The 26,250-nt window shown below is 39.7% G+C and overlaps 1 protein-coding gene across 7 annotated transcripts in view; it reads right to left on the bottom strand.

Annotated features, from left to right (window-relative positions):
- POU2F1 (POU class 2 homeobox 1) overlaps window positions 1-26,250 on the bottom strand; it is a 144,442-nt gene that overhangs the window by 93,637 nt on the left and 24,555 nt on the right. The window contains exon 2 of one of the 7 annotated variants that reach the window (XM_052794360.1): window positions 23,502-23,561. The exons of the other annotated variants lie outside the window; for them this stretch is intronic. Within the exon in view, the coding sequence (XP_052650320.1) occupies window positions 23,502-23,547 (46 nt within the window). The 5' untranslated portion in view covers window positions 23,548-23,561. The remainder of the gene's footprint in view (window positions 1-23,501; window positions 23,562-26,250) is intronic. 7 annotated transcript variants of the gene reach the window in all.

The raw sequence follows: 26,250 nt of genomic DNA, 5'->3' as shown, positions 1-26,250 counted from the left end.
GTAGCTCACTGCTTTTGCCTACATCCAAGCCCCCAACTCTTCTCCTTTACGCTTCACCCCAGCCTTTTCACTGTGTCCCCTTGTAATATCTTTGTGTGGCAAGGTTTTGGTAGCGGTGGGGGGGTTACAGGGGTGGCTTCTGTAAGAAGCTGCTGGAAGCTTCCCCTGTGTTCAAGAGAGAGCCAATACCAGCCGGCTCTAAGACAGACCCGCTGCTGGCCAAGGCCAAGCCCATCAGTGATAGTGGTAGCGCCTCTATGATAACATATTTAAGAAGGAAAAAAAAGTTGCTGGGACAGACAGAAACAGCACCCGGAGAGAGGAGTGAGAACATGTGAGAGAAACAACCCTGCAGACACCAAGGTCAGTGAAGAAGGAGAGGGAGGAGATGCTCCAGGCATTAGAGCAGAGATTCCCCTGCAGCCCATGGGGAAGACCATGGTGAGGCAGGTTGTCCCCCTGCAGCCCATGGAGGTCCACAGTGGAGCAGATATCCACCTGCAGCCCAGGGAGAGAGGACCCCACGCTGGAACAGGTGGGTGCCCGAAGGACGCTGTGACCCTGCGGGAAGCCCGCGCTGGAGCAGGCTCCTGGCAGGACCTGCGGATCTGTGGAGAGAGGAGCCCACAGAGCAGGTTTTCCGGCAGGACTTGTGACCCCGTGGGGGACCCACGCTGGAGCAGTGTCCTCCTGAAGGACTGCACGCCGTGGAAGGGACCCATGCTGGAGCAGTTCGTGAAGAACTGCAGCCCGTGGGAAGGACCCACGTTGGAGAAGTTCGTGGAGGACTGTCTCCCCTGGGAGGGACCCCACACTGGAGCAGGGGAAGAGTGTGATGAGTCCTGCCCCTGAGGAGGATGAAGCAGCAGAGATAACATGTGATGAACTGACCGTAAACCCCATTCCCCGTCCCCCTGCGCTGCTGGGGGGGGGGCAGGTAGAGAATCCGGGAGTGAAGTTGTGCCCGGGAAGAAGGGAGGGGTGGAGGGAAGGTGTTTTGAGATTTGGTTTTATTTTTCATTACCCTACTCTGGTTGCTTGGCAATAAATTAAGTTAATTCTCCCCAAGTTGAGTCTGTTTTGCTCGTGATGGTAATTGGTTGAGTGATCTCTCCCTGTCCTTATCTCAACCCACGAGCCCTTTGTTATATTTTCTCTCCCCTGTCCAGCTGAGGTGTGGGGAGTGATAGAATGGCTTTGGTGGGCACCTGGCATTCAGCCAGGGCTAACCCACCACACCCCTTCCATATCCACTGGCTAAACAATAGGGAGAAGGGGCTGGGGCTAATCTGGAACCACAGGTGTGCTGACTGGCCATAGGTATGTACTTGTTCGTCAACTGACCAGATAAGCAATACAGATAAGGACTACGCTCTCTCTGCTTTTCCTTTAGTACAGTCACAAACAGGACATCTCTCCTCAGACTTCTGGTTTCAAGTAAGAACAGCCCTACATGCTTAAGGAAAAGGGCCCATGTATCCTGGCTAATATCCTATGGCTAGCCGGGAAGCAGGAACCAAAAGCTGATGCTTAGGCAAGAGTGCAGGAACACAGAAGGTATATAAGACGCTGCCCCCCTAAATTACAACTGAAAGACTTTTTGGGGCAGAGGATGTTGGTAAACACTAAGTAACCCTCAACAGATTTTTCCCCTTAAACCCCTGTAAACGTTTAAGAGCCAGCCTGTAGCAAGGAGTCCCATGGCTTAAGTATACATTGAAGAACGTTCTTTTTTATTTTGTTTTGAATCTATCTTCTTCTGTAGCACTACTTCAATTTCCCCTACTTCTTGCACAAAAAGAGACCATGAACTGTAAGCATATATTCATCCCTCCATGACACTTCACTGACTTCTGCCATATCACCCCTTAGCTCTCTATCTTTTCTAGGATGACATCTCTAGCCTACACAGTTGTTCAAAAAAGCGTGAATGGCTTCCGTACAATGATTGCTAATGCTGCTTTTCTACATCTTTTTCATGAGTAGTGGGAGAAGAGCTGCACAGCATAGTACCCAGGAGAAAGAAGCAGTAATGGATAGTGGCACAATGCTATTTTTTCTTATATTGCTTTGCACTCTGTTCTTTTCCTGGTAAGTCCTAGCATTTGATTTGCTTTTTGACTACTTGTTGAGCATGAAAATACAGTAGATATTTCCATGCAAAATCATAACATGAAAGATCTCATACCTGGAGCATTAAGAGTGCTTATACTACTGAACATAAAGTCAGGATCTTTAACTTATTCACCAGTTTCAGGAAAACTACAAGAACTTAGTATCATTGAAATACCATAATTTGTTCAATTTGGTTAAAATTGGCCAACTGTTTATGAGGGAGAGCAGAAAGGAAAAGTCAGACAGAAATGACACGAACCTCTCTTTCCTTATGAAATCTGGCTAACATAAAAATAACAACATGATGCTTATTTGTTTCCAAAAAAGCAGGCAGTCAATAAGAAATAGACTCAGCATTAGTCAGTTCTGTTGGTGCTGACTTTCCAAAATGCCTGTCCTAATACCTGGCTTAAACATCTCTCTGCAAGTGATCCCTATTTTTCAAGGAGGGCAAGGCAAGCTTACCCAGGAACATTCAGCTTCTAACTACGCAAGAGGCCACCATTACGCTAGCTGTCTCATGCAAGAATATAAATTCATGTATGAAAGGTGAAATATAAGCAGACAGGAGCAGTTTAATGTGCACATTGGAAGTTAGCTATAAATTTTATTCATCCATCAACATATATAAGACATTGTACACCTGTGAGCTTTATGCATTACCCCACCTGTGGGAACTAGCCTTAATCCATCACTAATTTGAAAGCTGCGCATTTGCTTAAGTAGTTTTAGTTTTCTTCTCTACTCTCTCTACGTTCCCTTCCAAATTTCTTTTCAGAATAATCAGCAGCACTTCAAAGAAACAGCTGAGCTGATGGCATTAAAATGACCAGGGAAACACACAAAGCTTTAACAGGGTACAACCACTGAGCAAGTGAAACATGCCATTTAGTGTTAAAAATGATAACTGTAAGCCCACTCAATTGAAAAAAAATTCACAATGCATTCAAAGAAAAAACAAAAAATAGTATTCCCCTATAGGCCTGGCATAATTTGCACTTTAAGAACCACACCATATTAACATTAACAGTCCATCGTACATTAATAAAAGCCACAGAGTTGAAACCCGAAGGCTCTTGGTCTACATTGCAAGCAATAGGTTTACATGATTTACAGAAAGAAATGAAATGGACATACAGGTGGCAGAGTCTGGAATTCGAGAAGCTGAAAAATGAACAGACTTTACATTAGAAGTGAACATGTAATTTTGAAAGAATTTCAAATGTAGTCCCAGGTAATACTGGTGTAACAAATAAATATTTAATGTCAGGTGTTAAGGAGGAGACACTCCAAATGCAAATACACATGCGCGCAGGCACACTCTCACTCACATGTATCTTTTATACCAACAAAGAGGCAGGTTTTGTACATCTCAAAAATACAGGAGATTTAAGCACATATTGATTCTGTCCTCTACAGCTCTTATCTCTGCTGGGGTTTCTATTCATGACAGCTGATGCATGCTGAGGACAAACTTGCAATGAAATTGCCCATATGTAATTAGAACGTCATTTGGCCAGATCAGCACTAACCCTACCCATGGTACTTGCTTACAAACAACTTAAATGGGGGATGGAGGGGAAGGGAGAAGGTAACGGGGGAGTGAGGGTTTTGACTTCTGAAAAGACTTGGAGACGAGCATAGCACTTTTGTAATAAAAGGAGGCCGTTAAGCTCTCCTGTATAATAACTTAGGTCTTAATTTCCAGGTGATGGATTATATGAAAAACACTGTATTCTGATTAACACACTCCAAGAGATGGAGCTATACAATTTTCTTAGCTTTAGCTGTTAACTTGAAGTCCCTTTTTTATAAGGCATGCTTTAAGACTGAAATCAAGTAGGATCGGTTTCCAGCACTGGATTTTGTTACGCACCTTCAGCTGATTAACGAGGCTTCCTTAAACAGAAGTCCCCTTACGCACTGTAAGCAAGTCACTGTTCACTCGGTCCAACTTGGTTTAACCAAAGATTCTGAATTTTAAATTCAGTTTGACAGGATTTTCACACTCTGAATCCACCACAACTTCTCAGAAACATTTTTGGCTTTGTTAGCAACTCTTCTGATGTTACAAATTTCCTAGTAGCTCCAGAAGGTTAGTCTCAACTGTATTTATAATTCAAGTATTGCAATTGTTATCATAGGTACAGTCTCACTCCAAAAGCCATTTCCAGATTGTAATTAATCACAATTCAATTCATTTTTAGAGTCCATGTGTTTCAGAGCACAGGCTCCTCTTCCAAAAGTGGAATTTACATCTCTTTTGCTAGACGTTTAGCAGACACTGTATTTGGCTAAATTAAAATACATGGTTCATTTCCCAGAAAAACTGGTGAATCTTAGATCCCTTTGTAGTAACTGATCTGATACTTGCAACTCCACCAACCTTTGCATCCTCTGAAAACTTTACCAATGAAGTTTCCGTATTTCTTCCTGATCACTGACAAATACAGAAGAGTACTTGCTGAAGAAAGACACGGCTGGTAGATTTTAACTTTCCACTAACAACTATATCGAGATTTTTCAGTTATCCTGTCCTTAATCCTTTTAATATTGATTTTGTATCACTTTAATTTGGTAATCAATGAAGTAAGACATTCTAAATCAGATACATTATAAAAGACTGCATTTTATCAATACAATTACAAAACAAAGCTTTAATCTTAACAAGAACTTGTAAAGCTTACAGCAAATTCCTCTGAAAAAACTTTCTCTCCTACCCCAGAAAATTGTATAAATTTACATTAGATTGTTTTTATTAACAAAAAATTGTCTATCAGCAAATAAAATTATCTAGTCACTCAAGTAAGTGTAACTGGCCTCTAGTTTTTGAAATAAACCTGTCCCATTTTTTCACATTATTGACTCGCTTATTTTTCTACACCCTCTCTGCAGCTTCCTTGGACACTTAAGATTTACTGACATCAACAAATCCACAATATCAACAAATCAGAGATTCCTTTCCAGTCATTGTAAATTACTAAATGCAAGCTGCCTCATCTGCAAATTTTAGAAATCCAACTTGTACAATCTCAAGCATTCCTCTCCGTCCCCATTCCCATTTACTCTGAGAACAGCATTTTCTCTCCGTTTTTAGGAAATGCTTAAAGCCACTCAAAACCCAGTAAGTATCCAACAAAGTTCAAAGACTGCATTCTCACTTGTGACCCTGATGTTAAAGAGTTAAGAACATGTATGACCCTTTCCTGATGAGCAAACAACATAGTTTTCAGTCATGTCAACTCAACTCAGTAAGCTTGGGGAGGGTCAGGGAAAGATCCCTTAAAACATGTTAAGAAGTGTGCAAATGTGCTAGTGATCCGTGTCAGACCATAGGCTCTCACCCTTGCACGTTTCAAAAAGTGCCTGTAGACTACAGCTCCATGGGCTGATATGTCAACCTGCCAGCTGGCTCCCACCAAAGAGGTGGGGGGGGGAATGTCACTGTTTCCTCTTTTTGGGGGGTTTGTGTGGTTTTTTGGCACTGCTTTATCAGGCCACAGGAGGTGTTTAACTAGCACAATAAGTTGTTAAGAGAGAAGCAGGGGGTGGTTGGGGAGCGGGGGGGAGAGGTGCTGCTTCTTTTGACAGCAAACTGCTATGGTGGTTCGCTTTGCCTCATGAAATCCTATCTGCAGAAATATTCATCCTTCATCATACAGTCATTATCATACAAGTGTTATATGTAAATTTTACAACAGACGCATTTATTGGCATTGCTTTAGCTTTATCAGCTTGCTAAATACCATCAGGAAAAATAGATTAGGGTATTGTTCCAAACAATTCCTTGTGTACTTGTATTCCAACAGCCTGAGAAAGGTAGATATTGTAATTCCACATGACTACATCAGACAATGCTTCCCAAACGATGCTACTGCCTGCCCTCCTTGTTTGCTAGCCAGGACATAACCATCTTGGAGAGAAAACACGGACTGCTATTTCAGGAGAGCACAGGGAGCAAACTGATGAAGCTGTAGCTGGGACTCCTGGTCTCCCAAGCCAGCAGAAAGATAATGAAGACCAGACCCCCATTTGGACTCCTCTTCGCCTCATCGGGGGGCAGGAAGCCATTTAAAGTATTTACTATATTTAATTTTCAATTACTTTGTTTGTTTCAAATCTATAGCATCCTTTTAAATAGCAGAGTATGAGCAGTTACTTGTCTGTCAAGCAGCTTTTGTTGCTAGAAAGTAGATACCAGGTAGCAGACGTACAATTTAAATGAGTCATCATCACTGAGTTTATTATTTGATTTCCCTCATTTTTATATTACTTCTAAAATATCAGCCATCGGTATTTGTGCATTTCACTGAGATCTGTTCTCTCAGAGATTATTTGGCTGCAGCAGTCAACAGGTAGGCTCCAGGATTGGGAAGCCCCTTCAAACAGCGTTCCTTGCCATTCTCCTCTTTCAAATTTTACTTCACTGTGCCAGTTGGGAATCTTACAGCATGCTTCAGCTTGCAGCTAATCTATCCTGCCTGCCCAATAAATCGTCGGTTTGACTATTAAATTAACAGTCAAATTAATAATTAATTTCTTCGGGTTTTGTCCTGCCTAATTACAGAAACTTACATATCATATTAAGGGCCCTTTTTATTGCTGCTGAGCTCACCTTATTTGTTTTTACTAATTTTTACTAATAGATTTTTATTACATTATCACACTTGAAATCAGAGATATGTTCAGTTCTAAATCATGCAGCCACTATTTTAGCTGTTAAAATTCTCTGATTGGTAATGTTAATACCACTGACCTCTCCAGCATAGATTTGACATTCCAAATGCTCCTCCTCACTTACAATTTTCACCATACACTCCTACTGTAAATAATCATCTTTGCTATTTCTTTGTCAGGTTTCTGGTTACACTTTAGTTATGGTAGACCCTGTCCTTTCTCAAGAGGCTCTCTTCTGGAAAGAGATCTTGTGCATAACTAAATTTAAACTTTGCTTCCCTAAGCAGTCTTTCCAGCTACACATTTCTATTCAAATCAACAGATAGCATCTGTTTAAGTGGTCATAAGAATTGTTCCAAAGAGATGAATCACCTAACCTAAAACTTGCCTGACTATGATTAATGCTGGGTACAAGAAACCTCACAGTGGACACCCATGGAACAGCCTACTTACCAGAGAAGTTTCTTCCTAATCCCCCTTTGGTTAGCACTTTATTTGTTCCCTGTTGTATAATGGTTTTTCAATTCTTTACAAAGGCTTTACAAAGCCTTCATTTAACCTAACATAATGTACTGTAAATGAATAATCCCTTTTCTTTCCTGATCCTGTTAATCTTTTGGCCTCAGTTACATCTCATGGCAGTGACATGCAAATGTTAATTATGCAAGAAGTAGAAGATCTGTATTTTGATTTCCATCTGTCCAATACAAGTCCAGTACAAGACGCAGATAACTGAGTGCTTTCATATCACCATGGGAACACAATTGCCAGGAACACACCAAGAACACCACCTCATTGACTCCCAGAAGCCCCAGTCAAGTACCTTCCACCTATTAGAGCCTCCTTTATCTCCTTTGTTGATTCATATTTTTCACAAACTCCTGATTATTCTCACTGTAACTCAATCTTCCTCAGGACTGAAGAAACATTGTCTTTAACTCACGTAACATCTCACCCTGGTTAGCATTATGTATGTAAATTATCTCATCTACATAATTTATATGGATGTAGAAGTAGCTGAAACATTTTATTAACATGATAGCGAATACAACCAAAGTTGACAAAGTTGTAGGCTGACCCCCTTTTTCCCTAGGCATACCTCCCATGGGGTCATACCAGCACTCAACTGACCCCACAGTTGGCGAGATTAGCAAGCTCAGAAAATTGGGCAGCAGAAAATTAACCCTTCTGAAAAACAATTTCGGCAGCTCAGCTCCCCAACCTGGATGACTACAGAGTCACACAAGCACAGTGCAGCAAATGCCACTGAGAGTGGGACTGAATGGAATCAATCGAGTTTGGTTTAAATTGTTTAAACCACAGCCTCACAATACATTTAGATTTTATAACCAATCCAATCTAACGACTGTCCACCACTGAAATAAAAAGGCCTCATTTTCTTTCCTTCCCCTAGTCACAACAAGACAGCTCTACCTCTTCCCTCACACTGGCCCTGGTACTCATCTAACCAGAGGGAGAGACAATTTGCCTTGGCAATCCAGAATAAAATTAATTTGATAAAAAGCTAACAGAAAATTATTTTTCTTTCAAGTTAAATCAGCTATGTGTGGAAGTCAGAGACTGAAAACAGACACAAGGACAGAGGCTGAATCACGAAGGAGTGGGAGAGAAAGGGGAAATGGTCTGTCCTTCCAGTGGCATGAAACTTTTATAAAGGTTTGTGTTATAACTTCAGCATGAGGGTGAAGCGACAGGGTACAGCAGTGTGATGGCTTAGCACTGTTAAAAGGAGGCCACACTCCCCACTTGGATTTCCCACCATTACTGGCTATGTTGTGCTGGCTTTGTCACTAGTGAGCCCCTTCCAGAAGGGTATATAACTTGCCAGAATGGTAGAAGACTTTCCAAGGGAAGAGGAGCAAAGGCAAGATGATGAAGCTGAAGGTAAGAGAGTAAGGGTAGTCCCATTTCAGCTTCAGAGAGCTGTTATGTTGGCTTAGCTATGCTTGGAATCATAACTTAAGCATATACACTTCTCTTCCAGAAACAGCAGTGTATGGTTATACTGTTAAAGTGCCTAAAAAATAATGCTGTAATCAGATATACCTATGTAGGAGTCACTCAAGTCACCATCACTGCTATTGGTAGCCAATTGCTACCTTATCCACTACATTAGTGATTGAACACTATAACATTAGCTTTCCTCTTAAATAAAGCATTGGGCTGTGACCATCCAAAAGTCTTACACTGCAAAACACACTTGCACTCTTACATTTTCAGCTTCCTTCAAATACAAGACAATGTGCAAAATCCAATGCATCAAACAATGTCAAGAGAAAGCCGCAGAAGATGTTGCCACAGTATCAAGACATGTTTTGTGAATATTGACTCAAGACAACTGAGGCAATGCTCATCTCTTAGAATCACTAGTTAGGTTTATTGATCAACAGCTGATAGATAAGCATGTTAAAAATTAGTTGATATACTGCTCTGACTGCAAAATAACACAAGACTGAGTTTTATCAACTCTCTTACAAGCAATGGAGAATGAAAAGACATCCATAAACTTTTCATTTTTTCTAGGATAGTTCTACTACCTACCATTGCAGTGAAGAACAAGATAGAGCCCACCATACTGTAAACACATTTATATTGGGTTGAACTAGGATCTGCTGTATGTAATATTCTAATGGAGAAAGTTCACAGAAAAAAAGCTGGCACAGCACTGCTCAACTTCAGATTTTCCTTAAGCTCTCAATCTATTTACATACTATCTACTTTCTCAGAACAAACACTTCCAAGAAAATATGGTGGATAAATACCATCTTCATATTTTGGTAAAAAGTTGTCCAAAACTTTTTTCCCCTTGATAGGACAGAAGATAGAAATTTTATTAAAACACAGGCAGTGGCAATGTAATTTAAAGGGCAACGAAACTAGCAAAGGTTCTTTTCCGAAGTATTTGTATGATGCAGCAGTTGTATTTTGGTTTTTTTTTAACCGGATTATGATTAAAGTTTGCCCCTTTTAATATATCAGACTCTACCTACAAAAAAAGCTGTTCTGCATTTCCTAATTTCCAGAAAAAATCTGCATCACCTCAGAACAAGAATCCATGTGGCAGAGAAGCCATCTTTTGGGCAAGCATTTCTTTTGGCAACCATGTCTTTTGAATCAAATTCTATGCCCCTGCACTTGTTTCCAGCCCTGCTCTACCCCCTCAGTTCTACCAGTATGATCATTTGTACAGTCTCCCAGGAACAAGATTAAAGAATTTATAGAGGTTACAAGTAACTGTACAGTTCACCACACAAAAGACTTGTCTAACTTAAGGGCATATTATATATACACACAACAGATTAAGGATGAGCCTCTGATTTACTGAACTTCTGCAATACGTGTGTTTACAAAGGTCTCTTCTCTGCATTAATTTTCCAACAATTTATGAGTCTCATATTCTTACTGAATTCTTTCATTTCATGAGAATGCTAGCAGTTTCTTCTACTTGACCATCTACTGGGCAATGCCCAGGAACCTAGTCTCCTTGAGACTTCCATGCCCCTGACAAACATGACCAACTGGACAGCAGATGGAAAAAAATTATAAGAGATGGGATTAACAGTCAGCATAATCCAATACTCTCAACATTCTTTGGAAAACAGGCTTAAAACATCCCCATGCCCAAAAAATCCTGCCAACCTATGAGGTTTAATAAAGCTCATAGGCTTTTAGTATAAAATCTAAATTAGATATTGTAAACAGGTTAACAAACAACAAAAATATATTCTCAAAGAAAGAAAATACAACCTTTTGTCAGTACATCATCTTCTTCCCTGCCACCTAGAAGCTATGTAAAGGCATATTTACCCTCCTCTTAAATATCTCTTTCTGTTTTCTCCCATTCAGTAATACGCTTTGTGTTTATTTCATAGCCTCTCACCCTCAACTTGAGGGACAGGCCATTCTCTTAGATCTACCTTATTAGCTTCACAAATGCACGGTACACCAAGGTCAAGGCATAAGGAAAAAATTCCTAGGGCTCAAAACAGGCACAAAGAATGGAAATGCTTGAAACAAGGGCTGAAACACTACATGCTCTAGGAGGGCATGCCTCAAAGAACCAGATTCACACAAAGGGGAAAATAAAATGTTGCGCTCCAATTTAATCAAAATCCACCAGACACAACAGCTGACTCCGCAGCCCTGGTGACCTGCAGAATAATTGTATTAGTTATACGGAAATATCCATTTTCAAGTTCCAACTTCCGTTCCTCCCTACTTCCCCACCTTGCTCATGAAGAAGAGGAAATTTACCACAAGCAGCACTTTTACAGGTTCCTCCTCAAGAAGTTCTCTCAAATGGAATACGAGAGTTCCCTTCCTTTATTTGGAGCAACACACCTTTTTAAATAGCACATGCTGAAATGCAAAACCATTCATTTTAATTTTAAAGTAGCACTGGCACTTGGAACTTCTATGCACATCAGACAAGCTCAAAACACATTTGAAGAAACAACATTGGAAACTTCAGCACATGTATTTCCACAAAATCTAGACTTTGCTACAATTTACATAAATTTAGCAGGAGTGGAGTAGGCCAAGCTGTCCCAATAATGCTTTAAGTATCTGCTGCACAACAGTTCAGCTGTGTTCAATTTTCACCTGAAAAAATACAGTTGTTACCTGAGAAGGCAAAATACAATACATTACACTGTATATTTTAGGCACCAGTAAACATTAAGAATTATTTCTATTATTTTAATAGCATTTTGCCCATTTGTATACAGCATACTTTTAACTTGCGTCTTTCATCATGGTTTCCCTAAGAACAAAAAGAGAGCATAAAAGTGATGCTACTTTTTTGTTTAATACCTAAGTAGGTTCTGACTACCTGTTAACTTTACCACAGACTAGTAAAATTGTTGAGCAGAAGCATCTCAGTAGCTTACTGTAGGCAAAGCAATAGAATCATAGAACCTTTTAGGTTAGAAAAGACCTTTAAGATCATCAAGTCCAACTGTTAACACATTTGTTTCATTATTTGGAATACTGTTTGCCATTACATAAGTTGAATTTTGTATTATTAAAAACTTCAGTTTTACAGGTATGAATAGCATAAATCACTATACCAGCCCACAAAACCATAATTTCTTAAAAATGAAACAACAAAAAAAAGTGAACATTTAAAGCTCTCCCCTTATTAATACCAGAATATTTCAATAGAAAACAATAAGATAACTCAGCTAGCACAGAATACAACCACATATGCACATTTTCTCCATGAAACACAAGATAACAGAGCTCTGCAGTCTTCACTAGATTAATTTTTTCTCTACCCTTGCCCTGTGCAAACTCCAGCTTGCTTTGAACCAAAGACCTTATGGCTCAAGTCCCAGGAGATGCTGAGAAGGTGTTCTCAGTAGAACAAACTTTTCCAGAGAAATCACGTTCTGATTTGAGAGAATTCATTTATTTTGGCCTTTGGGGGAACACTGCAAGTGCCACGTATTTGTTCAAGTCTTCACCTAGCAAGAGCAGAATCCCTTCTAAACTCTGTCAGGTTCATGCTGATCTTGCAACATTGTGTACAGCCACATGGTTCACATTTTTAACTTTGTACATCAAGTAATTTTAATCCAATCTTTTAAAGAACACTGTTTTCCAGTCCTTTAAAACAGTTATTTAAGAGAAACCTTCAGGTAATACTGAGTCAATTATACAGAGTTGAAGTATAACTTGTTGAACAACAAAGAAACAGTTGATTAGTATTAAACAAGAATATACAACTAGAAAGTTAAGGTGAGGTAAAGCTTAAAAGATGGGAGTGAAATGCTGTATAGGCATGTGAACCACTTCTAATGCTGACAATAAGATCACAAAAGACATTAACAAATAGGAAAGGCATCCCAAGTGGCACAAAACCGATTTTTATACATTTGAAATATGAAATCTTTTATTCAGGAAAAAGTAAAAAAGAGTAAAGTAAAAACAAACAAAAAAAGGCTGCAGAGGAAGAGAAAGAATTTCATTTAAGAGCAACCCTTCCATTTTGAACAGCCACAAACATTTCAAGCACCTACATCATAACTGCTCACATAATTAATTCAGCATAGCAGTCAGAAACAGGAATACTGAGACAGCCACAGTTCAGCAGTCTACACTTTGCTGTAAGGAAATTTTTCCTGAAGACAGATGCCACCCGGAGGAACAAAACCAGAAAAACAATCGGCTGCCTGACCAGAGGCAAGGCAAGGAGAGATTAAACTGCAAGTCTCTCTCTCCTCCTGAGACTCCCAGCCTGCGTTCACAGAACAAACCCACACAGCCAACAGCAGCAGCAATTTTCCGAAGGAAGACAAAGCAAGCCGCGCTCTGGCTACAAGGCAAGCAAAAGAAAAAGCAGACTGGCCTCTCAGAAAGGGCTGCAAGAAGAAAGCATACGTATTTCTCCTAAAGGCAAGCACAACCGTGAACACTACTTTTCAGTTGGCTAAGATGACGCCAGCGTTCAGTGTGTGCTGCTAAGCCAGAGGACAGGGGTTTTTACTCACTAACTATAATTTTTTTAAGTGGATTGTCAGCAGTGATTCTCTGTTTAGGGAACCTGTGTTCTCTCAGCTGAGAAAATTATGCCTTCTGGGGAAAAGAACTGTTTGGGCCATGCCCATAACTCCCATGGAGAGCTGAGCATTTAGATTAAACAGCTGATAAGCAGACACAAACATGACAGCTTCATTTCCTTTCTACTTTCCTAAACCGTATGTTAATACACATTGGGAAACGTAGATCTATCTGGAATGGTAATTAGTTCTGCTAATTAAGCTCTCCAAGTATGGATATGGAAGATATCCATGAGACTTTAAAGTAAAATTGCATACTGCAGGACTATTCTCTTCCAATGTGGGTACTATGCCCAGAAAGGGAATCCAGGATCACAATCCTTAATCCTAGACAGTGAATTCCACACAGCAGCTCCAAAGTGTGAAAGTCATCTATACAAGTCTCTAGACCTCACCAAGAATACCAATAGTTACTTCAACACAACATTACAATATACAATCATACAAATATGTAAGTAATTTAGAAAAAGTGTGGGAGGAGGGTGTTCCCTAAATGTAAACCATGGAGAACAGATAAATGAAGACACCTTACATCTCTCTAGGCAACAGCTTTGGGCTACATTTTAAGTGCTCCACATCTAAAACCTTCTCCTGAGAATGGAGCTCCCTGAATTCTAACACTACACACACATCCAAAAATCAGCACAATAGACTCCTGGTCCAAAAATGAAATATAGGCAGGGAGATACATACAGAAGGAAGGATCCAAGTTAAAGGAGTTCAGAATATGGCAGGAGTCCCATCCTATCTGGAAAGACTATTGTGTCATGGTAAGCAGAAAAAGGAAGATATCTAATCAGAATATAGGCTTCATGGCTTTCTTTGCTACTATTGCTGCTTTTAGCAATAAATTCTAATGGAAGGGTTAATGTTCCTAGAAGATTAAAATCCTGATCTATTAAGAAATGAAAAAAAAAAAAAAAGCTCACTGTATTAACTTTGGGCATAGGAGACCTGGTTTCGGACTTCCCCATTTCTAACATATGGGCAAGTCATGAGAAAATCCACAAGAGATAGGCACCAATTTGACCCTGATAGTACCTTTAATAAGGTAATTCTACAACAAGAGAGAAGTACAATATTTAAATATCTTTAAAGACTTGCCCTTAGTGCCTCAGTTTATTATCTGTAAAAATCCTTCCTGCCTCACAGGATATTGTGAGGAAAGATCATGAGGCTCTCAGATACTGCAGCTGCAGTGACAATGATTTAAACTAGAGACATGTGGCTTCGTTCCAGTCCCAGAACAGAGAAGATCAGCTAGAAATAGTTCTGAATGCAAGGTAAATCTTTAAAAATCTCTACATTCAGATATGCAGCATGAAAAAACTGGAAGGGTGGTGAAATCATATAGGTTGTAATGAGTAAAAATAACCTAGAATGTGTCAGTGAGAATAGATAAGGAAGAAAAAACTTCAAAGATGAAGAATTAGAGTTGGTGGAGTTTTTTGGTATAGCAGGGGGGTCTGTTTCTGTTGTTGTTTGGGGTTTTTTTGTGTTTGTGGATTAGGTTGGGGTGAGTTTTTGTGGAAGAAGCAACAACTGTATGTTTCACTTCAAAACAAGGTATGCAATCTCCAGAACAGTTCCCTGGATAAGTGTACTCTTCGCTGGGTAAAAAACTGGCTGGATGGACGAGCCCAGAGGGTTGTGGTGAATGGGGTGAAATCCAGTTGGCAGAGAGTCAGAAGTGGTGTTCCCCAGGGCTCAGTGTTGGGCCCCGTTCTGTTTAATATCTTTATCAATGATTTGGATGAGGGGATTGAGTGCACCCTCAGCAAGTTTGCAGATGACACCAAGTTGGGAGGCAGGGTCGATCTGCTTGAGGGTAGGGAGGCTCTACAAAGAGATCTGGACAGGCTGGATTGATGGGCTGAGGCCAATCGTATGAAGTTCAACAAGGCCAAGTGCTGGGTCCTGCACTTCAGTCATGGCAACCCCATGCAGCGCTACAGGCTTGGGGAAGAGTAGCTGGAAAGCTGCCCGGCAGAGAAAGACCTGGGGGTGCTGGTTGACAGCCGGCTGAATATGAGCCAGCAGTGTGCCCAGGTGGCCAAGAAGGCCAACGGCATCCTGGCCTGTATCAGAAATGGTGTGGCCAGCAGGAACAGGGAAGTGATTGTTCCCCTGTACTCAGCACTGGTGAGGCTGCACCTTGAGTACTGTGTTCAGTTTTGGGTCCCTCACTACAGGAAAGACATTGAGGTGCTGGAGCATGTACGGAGAAGGGCAACAAAGCTGGTGAGGGGCCTGGAGCACAAGTCTTATGAGGAGCGGCTGAGGGATCTGGGGTTGTTTAGTCTAGAAAAGAGGAGGCTGAGGGGAGACCTTATCGCTCTCTACAACTACCTGAAGGGGGTTGTAGTGAGGTGGGTGTTGGTCTCTTCTGTCAGGTGGCTGGAGACAGGATGAGAGGAAATGGCCTCAAGTTGAGGCAAGGGAGATTTAGGTTAGATATTAGGAAAAATTTTTTTACTGAGAGGGTTGTCAGGCATTGGAACAGGCTGCCCAGGGAAGTGGTTGAGTCACCATCCCTGGAGGTGTTCAAAAAGCGAGTAGATGGGGTACTTCAGGACATGGTTTAGTGGGCATGGTTGATGGTTGGACTGGATGATCTTGAAGGTCTTTTCCAACCTAAATGATTCTATGATTTCATGCCAGTAATCTGAATTGGGATGGCTGATTGTGCATTGCTGTAATTTTTAGAGACCACTCAGACATGAAAAACATGGCCAAGTACTATAGAGATCAGATAGCCAAGTGACCAGAAACAAAAGAACCCAAACTGACAAGAATAAATGAAGACTAATTTTATCAGTTATGTCCAAAAGCTCCAGAACTGGTTGCCACTGTCTCTATCTCAAACAATAAAAGGGGGGAGGGTCGGGTCGGTATGCAAAGAAGAAGAAAGGGATGCTATAATGAAACAGCTTGACCAAGGTCACCCAGGGAAAGAAAAGAAAAACAAAAAACAAAACACACAAACAAAAACCCCCACCGCCAAAACAAACAAAACCACCAAAAACCCCACAGAGCTGGGGCAGAAGCCAGCACTCCCATGCCCAGTCAAGGTGATGAACCTGTCTTCATATTCCTGATGCCTCTGGAAACAGAACCACATGGAAAACACAGTGATTCTTTTGTCCAGGGGATGGTATGCAAAAAAAAGCCAAGTCTCCAGCACCACAAGTTAAAGTGTGTCAATAACCTGTGTTAAATAGCTGAGTGCTTGCAGCTGTATGAAATAATTCAGATTAGCTTTGTCCTTAATAAAAGCAGATTACAGTCAAAAAGTCAAAAAGGTGCTGAGCATTCTTATACACAGACAGTTACTGTATGCCCTTCAGAGTAAGTGGTTACCATAAGGTAATTTGTTTGTATGTAAACTCCTGTCTTCTAATGCCCAGTCAAGATAGACCACACTATCACGGCCAAACAGACAGGCAGTCCTTTCCTAAACCACTATAGACTGAAAAACTCACCCACCAAAGAGGACTCTACTGAATGTGGTTGAACAGATTTTGCTACACCAATTTCTAATTAATTTAACATTTTGGTTTGCCCTTAAAAAGGAAAACATCAGGTATCAGTACACAAAACCTCCTCTTCACAAGCCTGATATGAGATTCATTTAACACACAGCAGAATGGCAATAAACATTGGAAGTTTTACTTAGTGTTCGAAATCCAACATGCAACACAATCTTTTTTCAAGTTTTCATTTTATGCTGCTGCCTGAAAAAAATGCTAAATACAAGAAACAAGGAAATTAAACATAAAAAGAATAATCTCCGTATTATAACCTAAAACAAGCTAGTGAAAGAGAGCCCATTCCCATGGCAGAGAACTCAGAATGCTAGCTACAGTTCAAAGTGCATGGAGTCTTGCTTACTGTTGTCTGCAAACCAAAGAATAAAAAAGCAGAAGATTGTATTTAACTCAATAAATTTTACATTTTGTGTAATGAGGATGAGAGTAGTTGTACAGCTTCAAAGCTCTACTAGGAATCTAATAAGAAATATTAGCCCTTTGGGAAGGAGCAGATGATGTAATGGACCACTTATCCTGGACCGAATCCTTGAGAATCTCAATGACTAAAATAACCAACCTAGCATTTCAGAGCTTTGATAAGCAAGCCTTTCCTAAATGACTAAGAGTTCAAAATGAAGACAAACCTGAGAAACTTCTGGCAGCATCAGTGCAAAAAAAAATAAATTCCATTTTCACACTACAGGAGGAAGTTTTAGATACAGAAAACCCTTTCAAGCAAAGTAGCAAACATTCAGTCTGTAGGGCTCAGTCGCATATGGTGGCTTGGCACTCGTACTAAGGAACATTCAGGATATCACAGACATACAAGAATGCTGAGATCTTGAAAACGTAGTGGCAAAGCGACAATCTTCGCAAGAGCTGTGCTCGAATTAAAAAACAAAAAAATTCTTTTAAAAGAAGTCTCTTCCAGGGAGTCTCAGGAGTTTAGGTCAAAAAGCTGGCATGGAGACCAGAGAGGCATTTGGTGACAGCATAGCCACCTGCTGAGGGCACGCTGTGACCTCACCATTGGCTCAGGAATGGGAGCTGCCATTTGAACAGTTGATCCTTTCCATCCTCCATCTCAACTTGAGGGACTGTGTTGTCATGAAGAGGGCAAGATCATCTTGCTGCTCTAACTGAATAGGATTCTTCTTTTCTTGTAGGATACATTTCAGCCATACCAGCTCAGAGGCAAATGATAACAGAGTTGGCAGAAGTACACATCTCAGGGCAGGAAGAACAGGATCTCTCATGCACCACAGTCTTGGAGTATAGTGTTAAGACTCAAAGTCATGTAAATTTTTATCTGGAAACCTGCAGTTCCACTAGTCCCATGCCCACAACCCTTCACAAGAGCAGATCTATGTGTATTTCAGCTGGTTTAAAGATTCCTACCTCTGCATGTCACATTCAGTGCTTTTTGAAGCTATGGCATGGATCTCAACGGAAATTTGTTTTTGCAAGTGCCAACATGGTGGTGTAAAATCATTCTGAAGACAATCACCACTACTTAAAAATGTTCAGCTTATTTTAAGAGTAGTAATAAGTGTTTTCCATTGCAGGGCTCTGCCTCAAGGCACTAGGTACTATTGTTGAAAATTTGTAGTTCCTATGTAAGTAAAGAAACACAGTTTCAAGTAGTTAGAACTAAGCCTCTTAACTAGTATGTTCTTTCATTACTTATTTCAGTAAGTCTTCAATGGAAGCCACTAAAAGTCTTTACTTCTATGTCACTGGTCTTATACAGAAATTACCAAATAAAACTCAAAATTCAGGCCCTAAGTCTGTTTCGTGCAGACATACGATTGAAAATTCACAGTGGTCTCTTCCGGGTGTACGTTACGTGTTCTTAAAGAAAAAAGATGAGGAACAATATAACCTGATGGAATTTAAAAACACAAGTTATCACCAAGATATTCCTGGGAAAATTATTCTCCTATTAGTGTTGGAAGGAATACTCATAAGCTGTCACTCACTGTTTATTGTGTTGGTAAAATGTATTTATACATAAGCTCCTTTTTGTCTTTATAGAACTTTCAAGTAGTATTAAAATCATATTGCTAAATTGCATGATACAGCCCCACCTACCTCAGAAACTCTTCCTCTTATTCTACCCAACATGGAGGCTTTTAGTCCAGTGGTTCACAGACTTGTCAGTGGTGGTAGGTGCATTACACTCAGTATACAGCACAATTCCCAACAAAAGCATCTCCATGCTAGTGATTGGCAGTTAACACTAATCAACAGTTGCTGTAGCTGAACCATGGATGTGGCAGCTGCATCTCCTCACACACTGTTCTACTTCCAGCAGCTGCCGCAACCATCCTGGCACAGCTGAGACCTACATTTGCTGCTCAGGACCAGGGTGAAGATCTGCTCCCAGTGTCAGCCGAAGATTGCTCTGATCAGTGAACAGAACATCCCTGCAGGCAGGTGGGGAGGCAGAGTTTGGCTCAGATTTGTGAGGCTGGGGAAGATGACTACAGGTACAGCTCCATGATGGACTAAGACGACATAAGTTAAATGACAACAGGAGAGGCTACATGACAAATGGTGCATGGTAAGGGGGAGGGGGACAACAGAACAAAGGTTCATCTTCCATACTCAGGCAGCTGTAGCCACTGCCATTAATCACAGCATCTACATCTACCACAAGTAGATGTACTACTGCCACTTACACAGTATTCTACCAGAACACCCCAAGTTACAGATTCCATTTTAGACAATCCATTCTTGCATAAAATAAGCCAATTATACTGAAAGTTCATTAAATGCCAGCATCACCTCCCTCCCCACACAGCTAAGCTGGCCAATTACAGGTGGATGGGAAAGTGAGTTTAATTCCTTTGCAGGGAAGGGGGTGTGTAAAACCTTGCTCACATGGAGTGAAAAAAATTTGACTGATTACAATCAATAACATTTATTATAAAATTTCTTATGCAACATGATCAACGGGGGGGGGGGGAGAAATCAACCTTGCCATGAAAAGCCAGATTTCAAGGTAGATTTTACTTGCCTTGTGATCTACAAAATAGACTGATAAGAGTCATTGTTATTTCTTTAAGTAGCCTTGTTGACATTTTCTCTGGAATTACTATGTTCATAACAGTATACGCTTATAAAAGCATATACTCCAGGAGGTGAGGTGGTAGCATTAAGAAGCAGTGCCAAAAATAAAAATAGTGGGGCATTTTCTGTTAATCATTACATATTTAACTGCATTACACAAGCTAATAGAAATACTTCATGTCAGTGAAAATGCAGAACTAGAAGATGAAAGCAAGCACAAATACCAAACCAAATACGTATCCTTGAAAATAATTTATTTGGAAAGAAGTAGAAGTTGAGAGAACATAAATTCCAAATTCCAAGAAACACCTCTTTGCTTTACAATTTCCAGACAACTTAGGCATGAGTTATGCTATCCCACATCAATTATTTCCATCTTTCAAGACTGCCATAAAAATCAACTCCCCAAAAGATGACCTTTAAACTATTAGCAAATTTTGTCATTTAAGTACTAAAAAGTTTAGTTGCAATTTTAGGTTTAAGATACAGTGTTTTACACTGGTTTCAGTTTTTTATATGCATGCTTACATTTCAGTGCTATTTTCCTTCTCTTTAGTAAGAAGAGCCTGTCTGATTTATTTTTAAAAGGTGCACACTACAAAGTTCACATTTTAAACCTATCTAGGTCTGACCCTTAGCTAGTACTTTTCACCCGAACTCTGGAACAGATAACTGTCCAAACCAGAAAAAAATAAATAATCAAGAAGGCTTAAGAGAAGATTTCTATAGCTTTAAAGTCTTGTGGCATGCATTTCCTCATAACTCTGATTTAGCCCTATTTCCTTGCTTGTTTTTGAAAGAAACAGGAAGAAATTATGAACTTCCCTGAGGTATGTAAGTGTAGCTGGGGCACAGAGGCAACATGTTGAGAAGAAAAGAAAACATCTGTATTTCCTTCCTATTTTCTTCCACCTGAAATAAATTCTTTGGCTGCAGTTTGTCTTCTTTTCTGGAAGCATTTACACAGTATCTAATGCTATCCACCACCATGACTACCCCTGGGGCTTTTATGAGGGTGGGAACAATCAGTATAAGAATTACTAGGGACATCAAAGAGACAAAACATTTATTGAAGAGGGAAGAGGAAGAGAGAGTGTGAGGTAACGAGGGTCCTACTGTATTTACCTTATGTGCCAAGCATGTGGACAGCAATAAAAACCATGTAGGGAGCAATTTTGGTCAGAGAAAGAACACGGCAGCCTAATGGGAGGCCTTTGTTCTTCAAAAGGGTCTCCTTTTCCCCTTTTGTGCTTCACTTAATTCATGGCATCTGAGCTGCTCTTGAACTTGACAGACAGAGAGAAGGAGGGGGGAGAGATGGAGAAAGGGGGAGACAGAGACACAAAGAAAGAAAAAAGAAAAAAGGACTTCAAAGAGTTTTCCTTTGAAAATTCAGTTGTGCTGTATGCATTGCTGAAGGTTTTAGATTCAAAAAAAGGGCAGAAAACATTTCATATAATTTCATCATGGGGATAAATTGTCCAATGCTCTTATTAAGAAAGCTAGAAGAAAGGAATAGAACAAAAATTTAAAAAAAAAAAAAAATCTATCTGAGCTAAGGAATATACATAAAATAGAATTACTCCCCTGGGTGCTTTTTATTTATTTTCATGTTAAATCTTATTCTCAATGGATCCCAATACATTTATCAAAACCTTATCAAAAACATCTGGCTTCCAGCAGTCACCTGAACAGCATACATTTTCTGTACAGCCCCATCAGAATTCCCAGCCCAGTGATTCCTGCTCGGACAGCGGCAGGAGAGCATCACCACAGCCAGCGCCATCTGGGGGGCCAGCTCACAGCTGAGTGAGTACCAACTGCATCCCTCCGGTGCAATGTGAGGCCGCTCTACGCAAACTTCGAAATCACCACTTCCTGAAAAACTCTATCATTACTTACAACAATCAACACACGTTAATTCTTCAAAAGACGAAGTGGCTTGAACTTGGTTATCTAAAGAAAAAACATCAGGGTGTATCCGAGACAGGCTCCCAAGTTCAGTCCCCTCCTCTTTGAATTGCTTGAGCATGCTCTGATAGCTCGCTAACGGCAGTTAATATTAGCTCGCGTAATATATTCGGCTTTTCACCCTCTTTAAATATCCATGCCATAGGCAATATTCATATGAAATAATTCATAACTGCAGACTGCACTTTTCTCAAGCATCTTTTTCTGTGTGCTAGACCACCTCCTCACCTCAATACGGTGCATCAACTACTTACACATAATTTATATATTCCTCTGTGGATTTTTATCTATGATGTATATACTGAATATGTTTGCCAATAGTATTCATAATAAAACACGAGACTGCAAAATAGAGAGATTTATGTGTCAATATCAATAAATTATTGTTTTAAGTTAATTCAATAACAGATTTTTAAAGCATAAGGATCTTAATTTGTCCCCTTATCGATAATTAACCTCTCTCCTTCCTGATTTACATATTCTGACAACATAAGCATCTACCTCCAGCACAATATTTCCAGAGTGCAGAAACTAACAGTAAATCCATAATGTAACTTTCCTACTTGATAATGCTCTTTTCATTACTTGACTATTCTAATTAGAGAACAGATCTTTTCTTCATCTGAACAAAAAAAGGTACCCAAAAAATCAAAATTTTTAAATCAATTCCATAACTTCAAACACATTTCTTCCTTTTTCAAATAGGACTATAAAGTACATCCATTTTTAAGGATATGTATTTTAATGAGCCTGCACAAGGTTAATTTTATTTAAAAGTCCAAAGGCACAATTAGACTATGCAAATTATACAAAAATGCATGCTTATAAACTGACAAGCAAATAAGCCTCCAGCAGTTGCCAGTTCAGCCACTGACATAGCAGAATTTAGTTGCCATTATGCTTTATGAAGAGGTTTGTCTCACACTGGCAGCATATTTATAAGCTATTATGCTACCTGTAAGGTAACCTGGGAAACGCCATGAAATAAAATTGGTAGAAATGTTTCTTTATCACAAGCTTGCTTTCTATGATTAAGAACTGTGTTTTCTGAAGTAATTTGGTTTTGTTTGGTTTTGGGGGTTGTTGGGTTTTTGTTTTGTTTTGGTTTTTTTTTTTTTTCCAAATTTGGGGGAATTCCACTAGAAAGATTTACAGAACCTGTACCTATTACATTAACTTTACAAGCTAGACTAAATGTATTTCAGATTATAGGTACTGAGTAGAAGCTAAAAAGATGGAAGCAATTTAAGTAATTGAAGATAAAAATTCAATCTGTTTTGTGCACCAGGAGTGTCTTTGAGTATTAATTAAATTTACAAAACACTTTGAATACTGACAGCATTACAGCCATATAAAGCAGACAGCACTGAAATAGTTCTGATGTACTAATTATAGAAATGTAAAATATTTGAGACCATTACTAACATAACTTTGGGTAAGTGTAGAGAAGTTGAATCCAAAGATTCTGCTGCCTTCTCTTGGAACTTGTTTGCCCCCACACTTTTTTCTTTGCAAGAGGAAGTTTACCTTTGCCACCCAAAAATCTTACACATACCTGAAGAGTACTGCAGCCACAAGTATCTGGTGATGCTGGACAGCATTTAAGCTCCTACAGCTGGCAAAGCAAATATATTAGTGACTACAGAGAATTCTGGCTGTTTCTGAGAATTCTCATATTTAAAAAAAAAAAAAAACCACCAAACAAACAAAAAACCAAACAAACCCATACACAAACATGTTAAAATTACTTTTATTTTGCCAAACCCCAGAGTTTTGACCATCTTAAACATGCCATTCTGTGAACACTGGCTTGTCTGCTAAGTTTTCATGTACTGTGTTTGACAAAAGCTTTTCTTATGTTTGGGACATTTTTAAGGATGGATTTATATATGTTAACACTTCAGCACCTGTAACATGGGACCATCTTACTGTCTTCTCACAGCATTCCTAGGATCCCTCTCCTTCCCTGGCTCATTTTCATGGAACTTGCAGGAAAATTTCTAAATATATCTGCCTTTCTGTCAAAATGGTCAAAATCAACCAAAAGATGAGAAAGTTAATCAGGCAACTAGAAAAAAAGACACCACTACTTAAGAAACGAAGTTAAAAATTAATTCTTTCCTGCAATAAGAGATTCAATTTGTATGAAACCTTTCTTCTGGCTTAAGCCTAATAGTCCCAACAACCAGCTTCTGACAATTCTCAGCCAAAAGAAAGATGAAAAAACTGGCTTTATGCAGCAGAACATTTCAAGCATACGGATAGAAAACACCAAACACTAGACAAACAATACCTATCATGATGGTATTGACTGACAGAAGAGTCAAACCACTCCTTCAGTAGACTGGTCCCGAATCATTTTATCACATGCACACTGGAGAACAAGGTGTCAAGCACAGCTTCTGAAGAAAAGACACTTCTAGAGTGCAACTATCACTTAATATTTGGGGCAACAAGCAGAGTATAGTCATATACCACACCTGAACTAGTCATTGAGAAATAGTTTATAAAGCAACCCAAATAAAATATACTACATTAATCCAGCACACAGATCACAAAAGAGAAGTAGTCATTCATCATGACACTGACTGGAAGCAGCAGCTGTATTATTTTAAAGTTAAAAAGAAATCTCATCTGTTTATTCTGTTAGGGCAGCTTCCAGGCATATGCTCACTTAGCTTTCAGACAGGGAATATGCATATTGTATAAATAGCTTTCATACAGTCTTCCTCCTGTGATGTGCACAGCAATCACCTGTCTACTTAGAGGCTTTCTATTCTTGAAGTCACTATGTAGATTATGTATTCTATCTTAAACTACTTACTTCACTTAATTGTGCACGTCCACTGGGAACACTTCAGAGAATGTCTCCAGAAATGTTGCCACGCTACCAAAAACAGGTAATTACTCCAATTTTTTTATTTACTTTAAGATACATCAGATTTCAGGGCTATACTAGACTCATGGTAAGAAGTAAAAAACCCCTAATAATAAGCATAATAATAATCCCTCCATATTCTCATCCTCCTTTTACTGTTCTGATATTATTTCCTAATCAAACCACAGCACCAAGATGATGAACAAGTACGAACTCTAGGCTTCCTACTGGTGTCCATAGAAAAAGCAAAACTACAAAATCAAACCAGAACTGGAAGCAATCAGGCAAAACATTTCTTCATTCCAAAGATACCTTACTAATATCAGATTGCTTCTTTAGAGAGAAACTCAGGCAGACTAGAAACAGCACTGTTCTAAACTGAAGTAAATACAGGTTATTACGCAAAGTTCTTGACTTTCCATCCTCTCCTGATGCATCTGTACACTTGACTTTACCACTGCACTTGCCTAGCAAGTGGCAGCAAGAATCAATCTAGCAGAAGCTTGGTGGTGGGCGGGTGGCAGCACAAATAAAAGGAATACTGGATGGGGACGGAAACATAAGATCCTCCCTGTTTGGCAGCAACCCACACTTGTGTCACTTTAAAAAAAAAAAATCACCACAGAACTAAGGGCATCATACTGGTGCCGCACTTCACCAAAACAGATAAGCCAGGCTGCAAGTTAGCTGCACAAATATGAAGTGAAGGGACAAGATTTCCCCAAAGAGCAAATGCTCCCATTGCTTCCCTCTGTCAGACAATTACTATGTGCCACCAGGGGAGTTGGTTCCCCTAGCTGATGTGGAGGAAAACCAACCCTGAAAAGAGTGATAGATTTCCACTCAATCAGTAAATTAAACCAGCTATATTTTAATTGCTCTATTACAACACAAAACACTTGGGGAGGAAAGGTATAAAAACTAACGGGCAAAGGCAAGAGGATCTCCTTAATCAGGGGCCAGATATCAGATAAACTGTAATGTGAAACTGCACTAGACGTAACATTTCTGCAGGATTTAAGAGCCAGTGTGCTTATAGGAGCCATAGTATAGATAAAACCCACTCTCAAAAAAAGACCATCAAGAGAAAAAATAAGAAATTACATCTTCATTAAATTCCAAAATCCAAAACCCTCAACTTGGTTGGTACAAGACTCTGTAACATGACAAATTCTATCACTGCTTACCTTTAGTACCCCTAGATATTTATATACATGCCCATGTCAAACTGAGTTTATCTGATAGACAGTATATAAGCATGCCTTTTCCACCCACTCTCACTACACTTTTATAAAACAGTACATTCCATGGAGGCAGATTTGAGGGATATGATCGGCCATTTTTGCAGTTGAACAGAAGCATACTTACACTTGCTCTACCTGCTTCCGTTTTCTGTCATTTTGTTAATTAGCAAGTCCTGAATGAT

This window comes from Harpia harpyja, chromosome 8, assembly GCF_026419915.1.
Source record: "Harpia harpyja isolate bHarHar1 chromosome 8, bHarHar1 primary haplotype, whole genome shotgun sequence".
NCBI lineage: Eukaryota > Metazoa > Chordata > Aves > Accipitriformes > Accipitridae > Harpia > Harpia harpyja.
The sequence above is the reverse complement of the archived record's forward strand: the minus strand, read 5'-3'. Positions and strand labels throughout refer to the sequence as shown.